At 40.3% G+C, this 19,437-nt stretch overlaps 1 protein-coding gene across 3 annotated transcripts in view; it reads left to right on the forward strand.

The window, feature by feature from the left end:
• Positions 1–1,315: 1,315 nt before the first annotated feature.
• The window catches only part of LOC136012955 (transient receptor potential cation channel subfamily V member 6-like), a 28,104-nt gene continuing 9,982 nt past the window's right edge, over positions 1,316–19,437 (forward strand). The window contains exons 1-6 of one of the 3 annotated variants that reach the window (XM_065676080.1): positions 1,316–1,530; positions 7,563–7,725; positions 16,954–17,051; positions 17,549–17,671; positions 18,616–18,756; positions 19,310–19,408. In XM_065676080.1, the coding sequence (XP_065532152.1) occupies positions 7,595–7,725; positions 16,954–17,051; positions 17,549–17,671; positions 18,616–18,756; positions 19,310–19,408 (592 nt within the window). In that variant the 5' untranslated portion in view covers positions 1,316–1,530; positions 7,563–7,594. Of the gene's footprint in view, positions 1,531–7,562; positions 7,726–8,486; positions 8,544–16,953; positions 17,052–17,548; positions 17,672–18,615; positions 18,757–19,309; positions 19,409–19,437 lie in introns of those variants that run through there. The other 2 variants (XM_065676078.1, XM_065676081.1) reach the window with 2 other exon arrangements.

A 19,437-nucleotide genomic window follows, 5' to 3' on the forward strand; every position in this document is an offset into this window, starting at 1 on the left:
ACTCTTAATCAAAGGCCTGCCAATAGTTACAGCAAGAAACCACTGGCTCTTTTGTCACTTCTCTACCAGGAAGAAATATAAGCAGTCCTTCAGATATCAGAAGTGGACTCTACCATTTTTTCAGTAATTATTTCTTTACTGTTGTTGAAAGCAACAAGTTCACGTGAGCAGAGATATCTGTTTCTACTTAAATACTACTTTAGGTACAGTGGGTTGTAGAAGTTAATTTCACAGACCAATCAGTCAAATCTGGCCTCTTCCCATGCTCTCTTGTACTGCCAAAACTTTCAGAACAGGTCAAGACTTCGCTGGGACAATCCTTGATACTGTAATTTGAAGAGCGGTAAGGGCAGAGGTATTTATAAGGCCTTTTAAATTTTGAGGGAAATGTTAAGAAGTAGCAAGGACAGGCTGTGCACTAAGGACAGGATGCTGAGCATGACTTCACACCAGGCAGTACAGGCGCCTCATCAGTAGGGCACAGACCCACACTACTTTGAGTAAGCAGACATAGAGATGGTAGCCAGATTCAAGCAAGAGCCTAAATTGCCTGGCAATTTTGTGGTGACGAGGCATGTCTCAGATCAACCTAAGAAGTTAATCTGTTGATTAGAATGATGTCCAGTGATAGTACCAAGGTCCACTTATCATTACATAGGTCCATGTTGACAAAGCAAGTTTGAAGTCAAGTTAGAAGTCAGGGTTCTGATATCTGGAGCCCATGACCAAATACAAGCATAGGTGTACCTGAACTAAAAATTTATGCTCCTACAAAATAGCTCAGACAGGAACTGAAAGCTCAAGACAGATCTTGAATGGGTGGGCAGGGCATATGTATATGTGCCTATGTATTTGTGAAAGTGCTGCGTTAGAATGGTCAGGGCCATCAAAACCTATCAGTGTGCTCAGGAGCCTAACAATAGTGTCCCGTTCTAGCAGCACATGTCCTCACACCTTACAGGGCCAGAGAGGACTGTTTGTAGAGTGGAAACTTGGGGTTGGGTAGCAGAGCTCAGGCTGCCTATGAGGTCCCTAAAAGCTGAGTGGGCTTTGGAGGCAAGGGTGGATAATGGAGGCAGACATTCACTCTATCCTTAACAAGCTTTGGGGGCAGGGTGGGGCAGGAGGAAAGGTCTAAACTACCACCAGGGAAGCCTTGGAGGCTCACAGCCTGTGATGAGTACGTGTGTGGATGCCACAGGTGAGGCTGGTCAGGGCTATTAAAGCCAATTAGTACACTCAGGGTCTTGACCAAGGTAGAAGAAGGGAATAAAAAGAAGTGAAATGGTTCAGCTTTGCTTTGGGATGTTATAGATGTTTGTAGTATGCCCTGAAATCTGTGATGTATACTTCAATGGCCCTACCAAGACATCAGCAGGACAGATATTTAACTGGGCCTAGATGTGCTGCGTTAACCAGGGCTAAAGCTGAATCCTTGTCATCAGCAGGGTCTACCAATTCCAAGACCCATGTACAGGGCTGCAGTTATGGAATTAAGGGCTTTGGTATTATGGCATTCCTGACCGTGAGGTAAGACTAATTAATGAGGTGTTTCTTTTTTCTGTTAATGTTTTTTCACTCTGTGGTGGGAATCAACACATTCCCAGTAACACTTTGGGCTATCTTACAATTGCAGACCTCTTCTGAGGAAATCCAAATGAGAAAGCTTGCAGGATTTCAGTATCTTACAGCTTCAAATCCTACTGTCACAATTTTTGTTTAGATCTACAGTCTTGGTGAGGTTCCAAGCCCTTCCTTGTTCCATTTTTTCCAAAGGGATATTCTTCTGCTTTTACTGAGTACCTGAGACCCTCAGCAGGAGGCTGGGAGATGGGTCTGTTACCTAAACTGTGGTGAGCCTCCAACCTAAGCTAGTAGCTCAAATCACAATAGCAGGAAAACATCCAGGTCACTTGTCTGGGTTCTCCAGTGAAGTGAAATCCTACTGACCCACTCATTCAAGGTTACTTAGGAAGTTTCTTGGTGATTCTGTTTCACTAAGAGTTCTCCTTTGTGTTGCCGATATAGCTGCATTCACCAGAGGTCTTCAGTTCTTGCTATTGTTTCCTTTAGCTGTTCCTGGAAATGCTAAAAAGTCTGTGGCAGGTGTTGGTGAGGTCAGTTTTATGAAACCTAGTGATCTTTCTGCTGCTGCACCAGGATTTTCCACAACAGCCAATAGAGCTATTACTGATCTCTCACCCAACTCACCAGAACCTTGGAAATGCACCTTTCAAAGCTGTCTGTTCCTCTGCTGCCATTCCCTGCCACAAGTAGGTCATCTTGCTTCTGCTATTCTAAGTCAAGAAGCAGAGACCCGCTCCACTTCAAGTCTTTTCTTAACCAGGCTTACTACACACACATGTTCACATACAATAAACACATCTATTAATAAAGATAATTCAGCATAATTTTTTTATTTGAAACAAGCTTGCCTCCAGCCTTTTGCACCCCTTAAGGACAGGAGACTGATTCACAGAATTGCATATCAGGATTGGTTGCATAAGATATAGTAGAATCTTAAAGGGCACCTATGTCCTGATATAGTTTATAATGCATTGTTAACTTCTATCTATAACTTCTATTTCTGAGTTATCTCTGATTTATTCATGGTTAGGTAATTACTATTTACACAGTAGATAAGTTCTGGTGGAGCTGACACTAGTAGTATGTTTCTTCTGAATATCTAGTTATTTTTCTCTGTTACTTAGTTTTGTTTTCAGATATATACCAGTTGTGTGATGTGAAACTCTATGTAATACCATGCATTTGCATACAATCGTCCACAGCTTTGTTTTCCTGTGCTGCACAAGTAAGATACTATAACTTGAACAACTGGAAATATCACAGTCCAACAGGATTCCCTAACATATCTGTAATACATCAAGCAGTTGTTGGCTAGTCATTATTACAACCTTCTCAGATGGAAGATCACCCATTATACTCATGGAGAAAATCCATCACTACTTACTGCTAACTTTGTAAGTTCTTGACTTTCTTTTCTGCTTTCTGTCTGGACTCAGAAACCGTTATTTTCCTTGCTTTTCACTGCTCTTCTGCTTGCCTCATTCTTTTCTCTCACAATTCATATCTTTAGAGTTTTTATTAGATGCTGCAATTCCAGGCAAAGAACTGCAGTACAACAGAAATGTACAGGGGTGATGCTGAAAGACTGGTCCGGTTTTAGGCTGCACTTCCACTCTTGCTCTTAAGATGGTAGTCTAAACTTGGGTATGCATTCCAGGCACTTTTATCTTTGCTGTTGCTGAAATGACAGAATTTCTCTTCTGATCTCTGAGGTAGGAATTTCTTGAGAGCAAATCTTTACGAGAAGTAAGGTGAAAGATTTTTGTGAGCTGGAGCAAAAGATGTGTTTTTTATTTTGAAGGTTTGAGCATACACGTGATTCAGAAAGAATACATGGAACAAGACAGGGAGAAATATGCAGTGGAAAAATAAAAAGCTTCTCAAATGGCCTGGCAGCTTGTGGCTCTGATGCTGTCCCTAACACAGGCAAGTCTTTGTGCTGAAATTTTGTCCAAGCAGAAGTGTAGGGTCAATATGTATCTCTGACATAGAAAACCTGGGTTGGCCACATGTTAGCCAAGACAATGTGGCTAATCAGTGCCTGTACAGTGATTTGAAGATGTGCTAAGCATCTAGTTATGCTATTTTGTCTACCAGATGCTCAACATGGGTTTGGGGGGCAAATTTGGAAGGCAAATGTAGAAGAGAATTTAAATTCATCGTAATAAGTAAGTTGATTTCCCTTTCTTCCCTTCCTCTTCAAAATCAACTTCACATAATTCTTGATACCATTCATTACATGCTTAGCTGTGCTTAACAGAAATCTTGAAAATCTTTTTAGAAGATAAAAATTGTGAATTTCTACCATGTGCAGCTAATATAGTTTCTCTTTAGGTTTAACAGGCATCCTTACTTTTACGGTGTATGTTTTATCTTTGTTTCCTGCAAATTGCAATTCACGTTCTCATGGATTTTGTTAAAGACTAGGCTTGCACTTTCATCTTTGCAGTAAATCTAAAATACTACGCAGCTCTTGCAATTCCCTCCCACCTCTAAAGAAACTGTAAGAGAAAAGCATGAAGAGAAAAAAGAACATGCACTCCCATCCTGATTTGTCACCAGATAAGCACATTGGATTCAATCCTACATACCTTCAGCACTCAAAATTCCCAAGAAGGTTAACAGGAGTTTTGTGACAACTTGGAATGTAAGGGTCAGGGCCATTAAGAAGGAAAAGAATCCATGCCACGTACTGTGCAAATTACGTCTGTCTCTGCATTAACACTGAAATTACTTTTATAGTAGGCCGGGAAGTATCCATTTTGGTTTATGTTTAAAAGAATGGAGGAACTGAAGGGGTGGCTGGGATGAAAAGAAAGCTGGAGATTGTGTAGGAAATTTTCTTGTCTTTTACTGTAATTTTTCTGTAATGATTTCTCCTTTTCAGGCATATTGCTGGTAAAGTCTAACTTAACTTCCAGGGTCGCCAAAAGTCAGTTCTTTCATATTCAGATTTATGCTATTGTGGTGGGCTTTTTTTAATCTAGGCTGGCCTAAAACAAATGCAGTGCACTATAAAGAAAGTGTAGACTAGTGTCTCTGCCAAGGTCACGATCCCAAGTGGCTAAAGTAGCTTTCTTCTTCCATTGTATTTGTAGCAGGTAGATGAAAATAGGAATTCCTTGGTTGTTGCTGAAGTATTTCCACATATGGGCTTATTTACACATTTTCTATCACTCTACAAAGGGCAGCGCATCCTAACTGTGCTATATGCAATATAGATAAATCCCCTAGAACCATGGAGTGACTTAACTGCATAGAATCAACACCGTTCTATCATTCCTGGTCTACTAGTTTTTTGTTGTTAGCACTGTGGTGTGAGAACAAATTCAGCCAGGTTGTGCTTTGTATTTCATCATGCTTACATTGCTACTTACATTGATCTATGGATATAGGAGAGAAAGTGTGTGTAAGGAGATTTTGACATCAGCTCTCATGTTTGTTAGGTAGGGCCAAGCTGCAATCAAAAGATGCCTGGAATCAGGTCAGCCAGAATCAGCCTGTCATAAACAAGAGAAGTCAAGACACACACCAGGAAAGGGCATCACTGGCAGCCAGGATAAAAACCCTAATTGCAGTAGGAATCTGGAACAAGGAACAGGTAGAACTAGGATAATGTCAGGACATAAAGGTAGCCCTTGAGAATGAGGGCTAGGACCCAGAGTTATAGTATGACTTGGGAGCCATGGAAAGGGGTACAAAGAGCTCCAAGCAGATATCAGGTATGTGATACATACACCAAAATTGTATATACTTAAAATGCACCCCTCAACTCTACTAGGCCTTATCAGATCCTATATATGAGTTTTTTTAAAACTGCTTACAGCTTCCTGCTAGATTGAAAGCCCAGCACTGCTTACAAGGTATGGCCATGATCTGATAAAGCTATTTTGTTCTATGCAATATTCTTACGTATTTCATCCGTCTTTCATCTCCGAATTCTATTACCTTTGAAAATTTCCTCTATCCTAAGTTATGAGAAAATACTCTTTTGTGGTATTAAGACTTAGTATCCATCCAAATGGGTGAAGGAAAACTATTGAGCCAGATTTACTGCAATCTGAAGCTATAGTGAGAGTTGTAATAAACACCCCTCAACAGTGTGGGCAGCCCACCTGAGATACTGGTTTGCAGTTTGGCCAGCCTCTGTTGCCTTCATGGCTAGCTGAGACCTCTATCCTCAGCATGCTGTCTGACTTTTTGTACCTTAGAGCTGCTGTCTGGGTGGCAGTAGCACTGCTGCCCAGAAAAGAGGAATATGTCGCTGCTTGTTTGTCCTGCTGATACCAGTCTTCTAGGGCTCTTACTCCTTGGGGAGGCACTAGAAAGTATTCTCTGCCTGGGAGAACAGCCCAGGAAAATGGAGATTGTGTTTGTCTATCACGGGCACTTAACACTTCAGTGTCTAAATACCTTTCTCAACTTTGAGTGTTTCTCCCCTCAAGAATGTTAGAAGGGATATATTATTGATATTGTGAAAAACCCCTCACATTTAGCTCATAATATCTGGCTGTTGTACTTAGACCTCTCAATGTAGCAACTAATACATTTTTCCCATTATGACAGTTTAACTTCCCTTAAGTCTGTCCTTAGGACAATTCAGAGGGTCTTACATTTTTGTATATGATTCCTTAAGTTTGCCTTAAAGCATTGGTTGTGGTTTGTTTTTTTTTCTGGGTGGTGATTTAGGTTTTTATAGGATAAAATACATCATGAGTTTACAAAAGTTTGGATGTGAGTCCTGGTTTGATAAGTCTGTTATTAAGTTACTTATCAAAGTCTGTTTGATAAGTAATGTCTGTAGTAAGTTTGATAAACCTAATCTCTAAATAAACCAGAAGTTTCTAAGAGATGGCTCAGCTATATTGCATTACCCACTTTACTCCCTTATCTACTGATTCTGCCTAGGAAAAGGCATCCTGACCAGAATCCTTTTCCACTTACTTCAGGAGTAAGAATGAAGGGACATTTCTGTTGATTCAAGATGCAAGAATATTAGGAGAAGGCTTTAGGGAAAGAAGATTAGAAGCTAGGAGCCTGGTCTTCCTGGAGCTTCCAACTTCTTCACAAGGAGAAGGATGTCTTTCCTCTTCATTTTGATATTTTGTCTACTGCTTTGCAGACTCTCCCCCGTGACCTTGATGGTGTTTTTCTGTAGCAAAACCTAGCTTTTGTTAAACTGGAATTTTCATTTGTTTTCCTAAATAAGCTTTTCTGGAAGAAATGTGAACAAATGTGAAGAAATAGTGAGAGATTGTAGAACATTGAGGGGAAAATGAAACATATAACGTTTACACGTTAATCTACAGAAACTCTTCTTTCAGCTTGTAAAGTGATTTTGTTTGACGTAGAAAAGGTGGAGTCTATAATGATAATTTCTTTAATGGGATTTGCAGACAGTTGGGGTGGGAGGTGTGTCCTCCTCTATGCTACCTTCCCAGAGCACAGTGTCTTTTAGGGCACGTTCCCGCATGTTCACTCACCTTAAAGGTGTTTTGCCTGACTTGTTCAGCTGTCTATTTCAAAATTGCTTACATGTTGCTCTCCAGAGGAATTCAGGGATGCATAAGGAGGATGATTACTTCTGAGTTCTGAAATGAAATACTAGAAGCATTGGACATAAGGAAGATGATTACTTCTAAGCTCAGAAACGAAATAGTATAAGCCTAGGACATGATGCTGTATGAATTCTTTAGGGCTGTATAGGGTCTTTGTAAGCGGCAGGCTGCTGGTGAGCTACTTCTAAGTCAGACACACCTCTGGGTTGGGCTATTTTGGAAACTAAGTACTTGATGAGGTTCAAGGTATGGTCTGCTAGGGACAAGGGATTTTATTTTGTGTTTTTACATGTACTTTGATCAGGTGATGCAGCTGAGGGACAATCTCCTTTGTAAGCAGCAGACTAGGGCTGAGGAGTGCTGACTTGCAGTGAGCCTTCACTGTCTTCTTTCAAAGTGTGGATTGTTGGCTTTCAGGCAGCTAGGTAAGAAAGAAAAGGGGACGTGCTATGGGGGTGCCTTTATTTGAGGATAGCAAACCCTTCTATTTCCGGATCTGGGACGGACTAAGTCGGAAGTTGCAAGGCAAAAAATCCTGGGATAAACATCTGGATGAAATCTACTTACTCCAGCAGAAAAGGTACAGTGAATTTCAGCCTTTTCGTCTTCCCTTTCTTCTGCTGCTCTCTCCTTGTAGCTGATTCTCAGTCTTTTCCCTTAGGCTTTTCTGCCAGTAGATAAACTTTAAACAACCCTGGAGCACTTTTCTGTATCAGATTTCTTCTTTCAAGGTGGAATGCTTCTGGAGTTCCAATCTTATCTGCTTTCACAGGTGGGTTTACTAGGTTGCAATTGAATTACCCTGAGCGCAGGACTTCAGTCACAAATGAATAATGTCTTTCCTGCTTCATTGGTAAAGCTTGCAAGTAAATGCAGAAGGGTTTGGTTTGGAGTTTTTTGTTTGTTTGTGTTTGTTGTTGCTGGCTTTGCTTGGGGTTTTTTTGCTTTTAAGTATTGTTAAGAGTGTGTGGGACATGTACTGCAGTCAGCTGAAATACTGGGTATGTTGCAAGGATTGCTTTCTGTATGTCTAAAAGCTGTCTTTACTATGGGATAGAGTGGACTTCATGTTGTTGCACATTCTGGTGGTCAGTCATTTCCTGGGTTGGACTGCTGTTTCTTGCCCCCGTAGCCTGGGTGTCAACACGTACAGTGACACCTCTACTTACTGTTGTAGTAACCTCTTAGACCTTACGTTATCAAGAAGACTGCCTGTGCCTTCACATGTAAATATTGAATCTAGGCTGTTTGTTATTGCTGCGCAGGGTTGTTCCCTCCACAGAGAGTAATGCAGGGGCATTCATGGAAATCCAGCTGCATCTGTTTTTCATTGATGTTTGTTATTTCTGCATGTGCAAACACTGCAGCACTCAGATAACAAGTTACTTCCAGTCCCTGGTAAGATTTGTTTCTAATCTCCTCACAGAACTCTGAACATCTCTGGGCACAAAAAGGTGGTTGTGTGGGGAAAAAAAATCTATCTATACATATATATGTATGTATGTATACACACATGTATAGAAATAAGTAGGAAAGTACCTTAAAAGGGGCAAATATATGTATGTTTTTGAGGAAAGAACTTACATCTATCATCATCTAACTTCTAACCAAATAACAAAAGCCTCTTCTATTTTACTTTGGGGAAGTGGGACTTTAATACACTTCAAATGAGAGGGATAGTGGGAACAGTAGTGTCTTCATAGAATGCTGATGAAAAGCATCACATGTAACTGAAAAATAAGTTTAAAGCAGATTCTGTAATATCCAAATGAATGTGTGCAAAAGTCTAAATATATTAATATTTTTATAATTATAACATTATCTTCACATTTTTAAGTCACAGATATGTGGAAGGGACATCTGGAAGTCCCTATCTAACTTCCCACTTGAAGCTGGACTATTGCCAGCAACAGATCACATTGCTTTGGCTTTGTCTAGTTCAGTCTTGAGAGCCTCCCAGGACAGATATTCTACTATACCTTCAGATACCCATTACAGTGTTGTAGTAACCTCCTACTGAAAAGGGGTTTTTTCCAAATGTTCATCCTGAACCTCCAAAATCATCATTTGATGCTGTAGCCCCTTGTTTTACCATGAAGGATTTATCATAGAATCATAGAACAGTTAGGGTTGGAAAGGACCTTAAGATCACCTACTTCCAGCCCCCTGCCATGAGCAGGGACACCTCACACCAGACCATGTCACCCAGTGCTGTGTCCAACCCGGCCTTGAACACCGCCAGGGATGGAGCGTTCACAGCTTCCCTGGGCAACTCATTCCAGTGCCTCACCAAGCTTGGCTCCTTCCTTCTCGTTGCTTCCTTTCAGATAGGCTGCTATTGGATTGCCATCCAACCTTTGCTTGACAATCCTTATTAGTCACATACTGCAGGCCCACAAACATCTTGTGTGTTGCTAATGATAGAGGAAAACAGAAAAACTGTTAGGCATATAGACCCTTCTCAGTGAACTTCTCTTAGGGCAGTTTGGTGCAACCCCAGAGCTCCCCAAAACTAACATTTCTGTGTTTCTTTATAAGACTCCATGTAACAACACATGTAGTGCCTACAATATCATTGTGAAATCTGGGCTGCATGGGGACACAACTGTTCCCTGCTGGTTTAGGTCTGTGTTTCCCACAACTTTCAACTAATGTTAATTAGTTGCCTGGTATTTGGTCAGAAATTACATAGTGCTAATGTATGGATACTCTTTTCCAGAGAGGGATGGGACCATTTCTCCCTGTTACATGCTACTCTTTCCTTTCCTTTCTTGTCCCCGGAGATACTCAGAGTTTGAGGAGAAATAAAATGAAAATTTTGCAGAAGACTGGAATTAGTTTTATTGATTTCATGCTCTTAATTATGTACAAGAGGAATACATACCAGGAAAACGTATGTGGTGACTTGTATATGGGAAATACTCTTACAAAACCTTTGCTTCTGTGGAAAAATTATTGTAAGACAAGAGGACTTTTATTTCATTCTGTTAAGTTGTTGTGTGGAATTGCAGTGTTGTAGCTTCAGCTTGGGCTCTTCTCAGTGTTAATTGTGCTGGACTATATACAGTAATAAACAGCAATTAAACTCTACTATTATCTTATTGAAAGGTAGTGGTAAATATGTTACTGCTTAGTAACTAGTCTGCTCTGACTACACACAGAAAGTCTGCAAGAGAACAATGTTTTCTCTTGTCCTACAACTGGTGATGGTCATACCTGAAAGCTGGCTCCTTTTGTTATTCTTACCTTCACTGGAGTTGCTGTTCATTCTCTTTGTTCATGTGTAATACTTCTTTGAATTTTATTAGCGGTTGATCTCATAATTAAAGAGGACTTTGAGTTTATTTTGCCTTACTCTGCTGGTTTCTTTCTGTTCAAAACTCTGTTTTAAACAGCCTGTAGGTCAGTGCAGAGTCCCAGAGACAGTGGTCACATCTCACATGTCTTTTCTAGTATTATCTTTGGGCATAAACTCTGGGATCTATACAGCCTAGAGAATACCAACATAAAACCCCAACATAGTTCATAATCATGGGGAACAAAGTGATAAATATGTATGAAAGTCCTGGGCTGACACAGGGGAGCAGGAATCACATGCCTGTCACAGTTTGATAGATCCCTCTATAAGAGTCGTTGCTTCCTTTCTTTGAGTCTGGCCTTCAGAAGAAGAGGTTTATCTCCTTAGCATCCAATTTCATAAACTGTACCATATGAGAACTGCACTCTTCATAAAAGATAACTAATAAATAAGTTAGAGCAAGTGGGTACATGGATCAGGAGACAATAACATTATATGTGTCTTTCTGCTATTGCCTGCCTTTATAACTTTGATAGGTAAATAATCTATATTCTGTGTGTCTCTTCTCTCCCAGTTGCTGCTTAGGGATTGCTGGTATCACCTGGCCTTCATGTCATGTTCTGAGGCTTAATTATTCTAATGACAATAAAGCATTTGAGTGGTACATTAACAAAAATAAAACCAACGCATTTTTGCACTGTAATTAACAATAAACTGCTTTGAGAAATAGTGCATTGGAGGTGCTCAAGAAAATCTGCATAACTTGCAGAAAGCTATGGTCATTCAAAAAATGTTGCAATAAGAACTTCAGGTCCCTGTTAGTTTCCAGGTTTTTTGTGATTCATTACTCTCCAGTTCTAGTTGACATTATTCTTGAATGGTCTCAGATGCAGAGTTTAAAAAGTGAGATTAATGCAAGGAGATTGCCCTGATGGAAAAGACTGAGCAAGATTTCTGTTGCTTAGTGTGGTAGATAGCTAAAGGAGTAAGAGATAATACTTCCCTATCAGTTTCTTGTCTAGTGGTGTTGGTAATCAGTAACCTGTTAATTTCCAGAGGAGTTCTGTTTACCATGAGGGAGCTTCGACGTACAAGAGGTTCCAGGTAACTTGCTGAGTCTTTCTGTCAGTGCTGAAGGAATTTGCTGACCCTGATTGTCCAAGCCCCGTTACTTGTCTTATTTTTACTTTGTGCTATTAATTCCTAACTCATTCTTTAGCATCTCGTTAGATGATTGCTTTGATCCTTTTTGTGGCTGGTTAGTTTCCTTTGAGCACTCCTCTGCTCTCCCGGTGTCTAGCACACATTTACATGAATATACTAGCAGAAGGGAGGGAGAAGACAGTGATTTCATGATGAGGTATCGAGCATGGATATTCTGAACACCATAACAGGGAAAGAAAAGAAAGCTGAAATAATACCCTGCTGATGAGTTTATAACTCACACAGAAAGAACTGCTTTAGACCCTCAGTGACTGACATAGCCATGGGGATAGACCATGAAGCTAGCAGATGCCAAACTTTAACTAGAGCAAACAGTAGGAAAATTCCCTACAGTGAATGACTCAAGCAATAGAATGTGGGAAGGAAAGAAGAGAAAGAGACGCTCTGTTACATCTCTGGTGAGCTCAGTCTTAGAAAAGAAGCTTCAGATTGGTTTTTGTCCAGACAGTTCACGTATTTAACATAGTTCCTTGTTTTAAAAGAATAATCCCATCAATCCAAATTCTTTTTTTTTATAATAGTTAAGACTTATGGACTTGTCATTGCATTCTTTAGCTCTTCAAAAGAGCAGGATGCCCTCCGAAGGAAGTGCTTAAGAAGCTGTAAATCCAAAAAGGTACATATTACCAGCAGAAAGTGCTTGTGAAATCATTAACCTTGTTTAAAACTGTTTTACATGACTCCCTCAGTCAGAATCTGACCTACATTCTAACTTCTCTTTGTTTCACAATGGATTTTGGGGTGTTCCTGACTTTGTCCTCACCTATACTGAAAAACAATTCGCAGCTTCCTGAGCATATCATTGAATCACCTGTTAAGAATACTGGCTGACAGTAATGCATGGTAAAGTTTTACTAAGTGCCCCAACATAGCTATATTACTTAGCTCAGTAAGAAGAACCCAGTAGCGCTTCTGGGTAAGTAGTGTTGTGGTTTTCATAGCCCATGAGAGCTAGTGGTTAGCTATGTAGCTGTGCTTATCCTAAACTGCTCCTGTAAGGCAACATCAGGACTACCTAGTGTTACCACACCTAGCTTACCTGGCTAAATAATTAGTTCAGTGTCCCTTGAGTCCATAGCTGAAGAAAGGAATGATTTAGAACCAGAACTTAACTTAGGTGTGCTGATTTATCTTCTCAGAGCATCTAAATAGGTCTCAGCTGAATAATTCTCTGAAAGCCACACTCTCCATCCAGTGATATAATGGCACTTTGAGGAGATGAAGAATCTACTGTAGGCAGCTCTGTTAAGAGACTGTTACAGATTTTACTTGCTGCTGCTTTGATGCACAGGAACTAAAGTTGTAAAAAGTAAAATTTATGCTGTGTTTGATGGGTCAAGTATAAAATCGGTTAAATATCTAGATCTTAAAGAAATTAAAATATTTTGAAGGATCTAGATTCAGATGACTCTTTATTTTAACTTTTTTATATTAGTGACTTTGTCTCACCTAGTAGTTAACATTTATATGCTCAGTACATGTAATATATTAAAAATGAGTTTATAATTATAATGGTGTGTTTTAAATGAGAGTAAAATGTTTCCGCAATCATGGGACAGAAAATTAAATGAGAGTAAAAGCATGTGATACAATCACGTAAGTCATAGCCCCTTAAGGCATCACAGGCAGTGTGCCATGACATTCATCAACACTTCTGGGATCTTTACCAGCTTGCTGTTTGGCCTCTGGTTCTTCAAGCCCAGTTGGAGGTTCCTATAGTAAGTAGAAAGGCTTGGCAATTTTGCCCTATATTTCTAATAGCCATGAATGGTAGTTATGAGGTGTCTCCCTCTTAGTGGGCTTGTAAGTTACTTAGCTGTTTACAAGGGCTTTGGAGAACTTTGTGAGAAAGGTATTTTGTTTGTGTCCTCCCCCACTGTCTCTTACCCAATCAATCCTCCTCTCTGAGGTCATTTGAGGGATAAAGGCCTTCCACATAAAGCATCAACATATTAATTATAGCATTGTTTATACAATTGAAACCCCACCTCCTCCCCACTTCCTGCCTCTGAACCCTGACATTCTCCAGGAAGACAATATCTTTCTCAGCCAAAATAATGGCAGAGGTGGCAACCTGCTTCTCTGATATTGAATCTTACAACTTTTGCTCAGAGCTACACTTCATCTTGTTCCTGTTTGTCTGATCCTAGATGCAATGTTCTTATCAAATCATCTTGTAATTAGCAACTAATGCAGCTGACATGTAAGATAAAGAAAGAATTCTTCCCAAAACAGCAAGGCAAAGAGTTTGAAGGACACATAAAAATACCTTAGGATAGTTCCCTTGTTTGTTCAGGATGGTTCTCTATATTCTGAATGGTTTTATTTCTTCTTTGTTCATTAGTGTTTTTCTAGTCTAATTTCTAGTGACTTAAATAATGGGGTGCTGTTGGTGACAGGAAATGCTCCTTTTATAGAATGACTAAATATAATGTTTAGTTACTTTTATTGCTTGTAGCCCATGCCCATTAATTTAAACTTATTCAGATGATTCTTATTTATCTGTGTAATTCTGATATTTTGTTCCTTTTGCTTTACCTCCCAAGTTCTCTCAAGTGAGTCAGTATTTTCTGATATGAAATGCACAGAACTTGCACATTTCATGTAGATAAAATCTAGAGACAATGGCATATAAAATTTTCTTTCTTCAAGATTCTGTTGTTCATAAGAGACTAACTTAAATCAAGAAATACATCATTCTGTGGGCCACAGAATCTATGCACCTGCTTTCCTATAGGTTTATGGTTAAATTACCCTATACCTAATAAGCACAAGTTCTGAGAAAACATGTTGTGCAATGGGCCATTTATATTCTCTCTGCCTTTTTCTCTGGTGTGGGTTTGCTTGTGGCTTATGATAGAGTTATTTTCATAGATAACATATTCTAACATCAGTCTCTTTAATAATGTAAAATGCCTATTGCTTTATATAGTATTTGTCCTATAAACTAAATTTCCCCCCAAAATTTTGTAAGTAAATAATAACAGAATACAAAGAGAAAAATCTGAGACATCACAAGGAGAAAGCACTGAATATATCTCCAGGTATATGGTTGGACTAATGTATTTGTCCCACATGCTCTTAAGTGTGCGTATGTGAGTGAGACCAACATCCAGTCCGTTAGCGGCAGTTATACTGTGCTGAAAAGACAGACTGGGGCTGATAGGAAAAGAAGGGTTGACGTTCTCCTCATTCATATCAGCTTGAATTTGTCATTGTTCTACTGTGTTTCTTAGACTGATTCCACATCACAGATTAGAGCATGGCCTGAGCCATACTAGATAATTAAGAACAAACTAAGCATCTACATTGCAAGAAAGCAGTGGTAAGAGAGCATAAAGTTTGTACCTGAACAGAGATCTAAAACTCAACTTACCTTATTTTGAGAGAGGAATCTCTTTCTATTACATACTGGAAATTCATAAGAGGTAGGCTGTTTCTTTGGGTTTGAGGGTGTTCTTAAATCTTTAGTTCCTGGACTTGGGCTATTTAGAATTATTTATTCATATAAAAACAAAAATTAAAAAAACACCCAAGGCATCTTTTGTAAATAAAAGATGAATCTTGAGAATGTTCAAGGATAACATAAACATTTACCCCAAATCAGGAGATTTTGGTTTTCGTGATTTTTTTGAGTGGCCAACTCATTATTTTGAACATTGGCAAAGCTTATTTGGAAGCTGAGCAAGCAGGTGTTGCAGGTAACTCTTTGCACCATCCCTTCAGGTACTTACATTGACAAGAGCGGCTCCTTCTCCAGGCTGAACAGTCCCAGTTCTCTCAGCCTTTCCACATATGACAGATGCTGTAGTCCTATAATCATCTTGGTGCCCTTTTGCTGATCTATCATCAGTAGGTCAATATGTTTTTGTACTGAGGATCCTAGAACTGGACACAGGCTCTAGGTATGGCCTTATCAGAGCTGAACAGAGGGGGAGGATCACCTCCCTTCACCTGCTGTTTGCACCAAAGGATCCTGCTGTAGTGAAGCTTGGTGACTGTACTTGTAAATTCTTCATCAGCCCCAAGGGATCTGCAAAGTAACCCAGAGACTCAGGGAAGACTCGAGGGCATTCTTCAACTATAAGTGAACCTTTCGGCATGGCACTTGCTTGATGGCATGCCCAGGACTGGCATACATTTCGGTTCTCAATAATTTCTTGTATTTTCTCAACATAAGAGGAAAAAAAAAGTGTTACTGAGCTTCCAAATTTTTCTTCGTAACTTTCTATGATGAAGAGCTACATTCAGAACTCATTCTTTTAATTGTACAATTAAAGCATTGTTATGATACAGAGTGAATGCTTGTTGGCACTTTTTCTTTTCCATCCATTATTGGAGTAATTCAGATGCTGTGTGAAAAATCTACTAGCTTTTACTGGCTCCTGAGATGACCAGTCTACTGTCAGGAGGGTTATCATATAGAATCATAGAATAGTTAGGGTTGGAAAGGATCTTAAGATCATCCAGTTCCACACCCCCTGCCATGGGCAGGGACACCTCACACTAAAGCATGTCACCCAAGCCTCTGTCCAACCTGGCCTTGAACACTGCCAGTGATGGAGCATTCACAACCTCCCTGGGCAACCCATTCCAGTGCCTCACCATCCTTACAGTAAAGAACTTCTTCCTTATAGCCAATCTAAACTTCCCCTGTTTAACCCATTACCCCTTGTCCTGTCACTAAAGTCCCTAATGAAGAATCCCTTCCTAGAATCCTTATAGGCCCCCTTCAGATACTGGAAGGCTGCTATGAGGTCTCCACGCAGCCTTCTCTTCTCCAAGCTGAACAGCCCCAACTTCTTCAGCCTGTCTTCATACGGGAGGTGCTCCAGTCCTTGATCATCCTCGTGGCCCTCCTCTGGACTTGTTCCAGCAGTTCCATGTCCTTTTTATGTTGAGGACACCAGAACTACACATGATATTTCAAGTGAGGTCTCATGACCCATCATTTGCTACTTTCTGTACCTCAACTTGTAGGATATATAAACCAGGATCATTTTGGAGCTGGTTATTAACTTTTCCTGTCTTTCCCTTTACTGCCACCATACGGTTAAGTGTCATTAAGTCAAAAGATTATGAACTGCCTGGGTTTTTAGAACTACACTTGCTTGTGACAGGGTTTTTTGCATTCAAGAAACACCTCTCGCGGTAGGTGTGCATTACTGATCTTTCGGTGAAAATGCTGAAGATACATACTGTCTCAGGCAAAGAACATGATAGCTCTGGAGAAAGGCAGCATGTATTTAACTGCATTCCTTATCAGCCACTTTTTCTTGACTATAGGATCTGGGAATCCCCACTCCTCCAGGCTGCCAAAGAGAACAACCTCCCAGCCATTAGGAAACTTCTCACTGATGGAACATGTGATATCTATCAGAGAGGTAACTCAATTATTTGCAACAAATGGTTTTCTGTGGAAGCAAGAGTCTGTTACAATGAGTAGAATAGTACGCTGGTTAGTTTGCTAAAACATTTGCCTTAGCAAATTCGAACTACCTAACTCTGTGTTAGCAGCTTTGCAACAAAGTGAGTTTTCCAACTTGGAGAGCTCATCAGACCCTAAAAGAATGGGAAGATTAGAGGTTTACAGCTTGAACGGGCCTTTTTTGTGGAAGCACGGTGTGCTCATCCACTTCATGCCTCAGACTGCTGTCACAAACACATGAAGTCTCTGTTCAGCTTTCAGATTTTGATGGAGTGAAGGACAGAGACTGTAGTTTCGAGGCTGTTACCATGTCATATGTTGAGGTGGCATCTGGCAGTACTCAAGGAGGGACTAGCACTCCCACAGTTCTCAACCCTAATATATGAATTTCTGCTTTTGTCACATACAGTTGACTGCCTAGAATGACTCACGTGCTTCTCCTACTGTTTCTAGGTGCAGTGGGGGAGACTGCCCTTCATGTAGCTGCCTTATATGATAACATGGAGGTGGCAGTGACTCTGATGGAAGCAGCTCCCGAGCTTATCAATGAGAGGATGACATCAGAGCTCTATGAAGGTGACATCTTACGGAATGAAGATGGGCAGTATTCCCGGCAGGGGGAGAGAGGAAGTACTACCTGTGCTTTTAAGAAAGCAGCTTATACTGTTCCTGGTTCCGTATAGTGCTGAACTGTTTCAAAGCAAAGCCAACATACAAATGGCTCCTGACCATTTGTGGAAGGTGGAATTATATTAAACCCAAGTATGCACATGTACAAACATGCAAATGTGTAACTGCCAAACCCTTTACCACTTATGGGTCTGTTTGCTATTGTAGGATTGCAAGGAAATGTACATTTTACTTTATGCGTATTCAATTGTAACAGAAGGCACCTCTGCCCATCTCTGAAAGGAGAAAAACTAGGTTTTTGGTTGACGAAGAACAGGATTGAAAAAATGTGGCCACCGCTTTTAAGTCTCATCTGAGCCAAGTTTTTAAAGGATGGTTCTGATTGACTACACCGAAAGGCTGGACAGAATCTTGAAACCACTAGAATAATAATGATGGGGCTTTAATTTAACTATTTAACTATTAATACCTAGTTTGAACAATTAAAATAAGTCTACTTTGGGAGACTTGCCTTGACCTGGTCTTTGTGTCCCATGAAGGGAAGCATAATCAGGCACACAGCTTTCAGTGTAATTTCCTGAAGAGTGTAGCATGACTTGTCTTCCCCCAGCAAAAATCTAGAAGGTGCACCCTGTTGGCATTTTTTTGGCAAGCTGTAAAGTCAGCTTTCATGAATTCATAAGAAGAGCTATGTGGAGTGGAATCCCTGGAAAAGCTGTAGTCCAGCCCTTCACGCACAACAGGGATAACTTCAAAGCTAAATAATACAGCTGTTATGGATGCAATCCCCAAAACCTTAGATTTCCCATGACTGAAATGTGAACTGCAGGCTACTGATCAGCCTGAAGCTGCTTCCTTGGAAAGCAAGGTGTTATTTCTGTGTCTTACAGGCCAGACAGCTCTCCACATTGCAGCAGTGAACCAAAACATCATCTTGGTGAAGGCTTTACTCAAGAGAGGAGCTAATGCCTGCACGGCACGGGCTACTGGGCACTTCTTCAGGCGCAGATCCCAGAATCTTTTCTACTTCGGTACAGTCTCATCTTCTCCCCTTGCTGCTATGGGAGGGAACCAGCAGATTGATGAGGGAATATATATGAGGCTTGCTTTAGTCCCCATCTAAACTGGTTGAGTAGAGACTCGTGTCTCCAAGTGTCATCAATCACACATCTTTTAGCACACAGTAATGCTCCACCTGAGTATGTAAATACTACAGAAATATAAATATATAAATCATACAGATTTACAAATACACAGAATATTTGCATGTATACAAAAATATATATTGCATTAAAATATTTTAATTTCTTCCTAGCAGCATATAGGAACAATTACTTGTCAACCTTCTTGTGAAGGTAATCTTCTGAAAAGAGCACCTCTTTCTTTTAGTGCTGGGGGGGGGAAGGCATCCTTCCCTTTCTGAGTAGAATGAGGAGTGGGGCAGGAAGTTTACAGGTTACCTGAGATAACTCTTTGTTTCATGTCCTCTAGCTTGGTAGCATGGATAGCTTTCCCTCATCGTACTTTAGCCTCTTCTGCCTCCTGGAGTCATAATGTTGTTTCTCCCCATTCCTTTCTTTGCAGGAGAGCATGTTTTATCATTTGCTGCTTGTGTGGGAAATGAGGAAATTGTACAGTTGCTCATTGAAAATGGAGCTGATATTAGAGCTCAAGATTATCTGGGTATGTGCTGCGGGGCCTACTGAATTGGA

Source organism: Lathamus discolor, chromosome 4, assembly GCF_037157495.1.
Source record: "Lathamus discolor isolate bLatDis1 chromosome 4, bLatDis1.hap1, whole genome shotgun sequence".
In the NCBI taxonomy this organism is placed as follows: domain Eukaryota; kingdom Metazoa; phylum Chordata; class Aves; order Psittaciformes; family Psittacidae; genus Lathamus; species Lathamus discolor.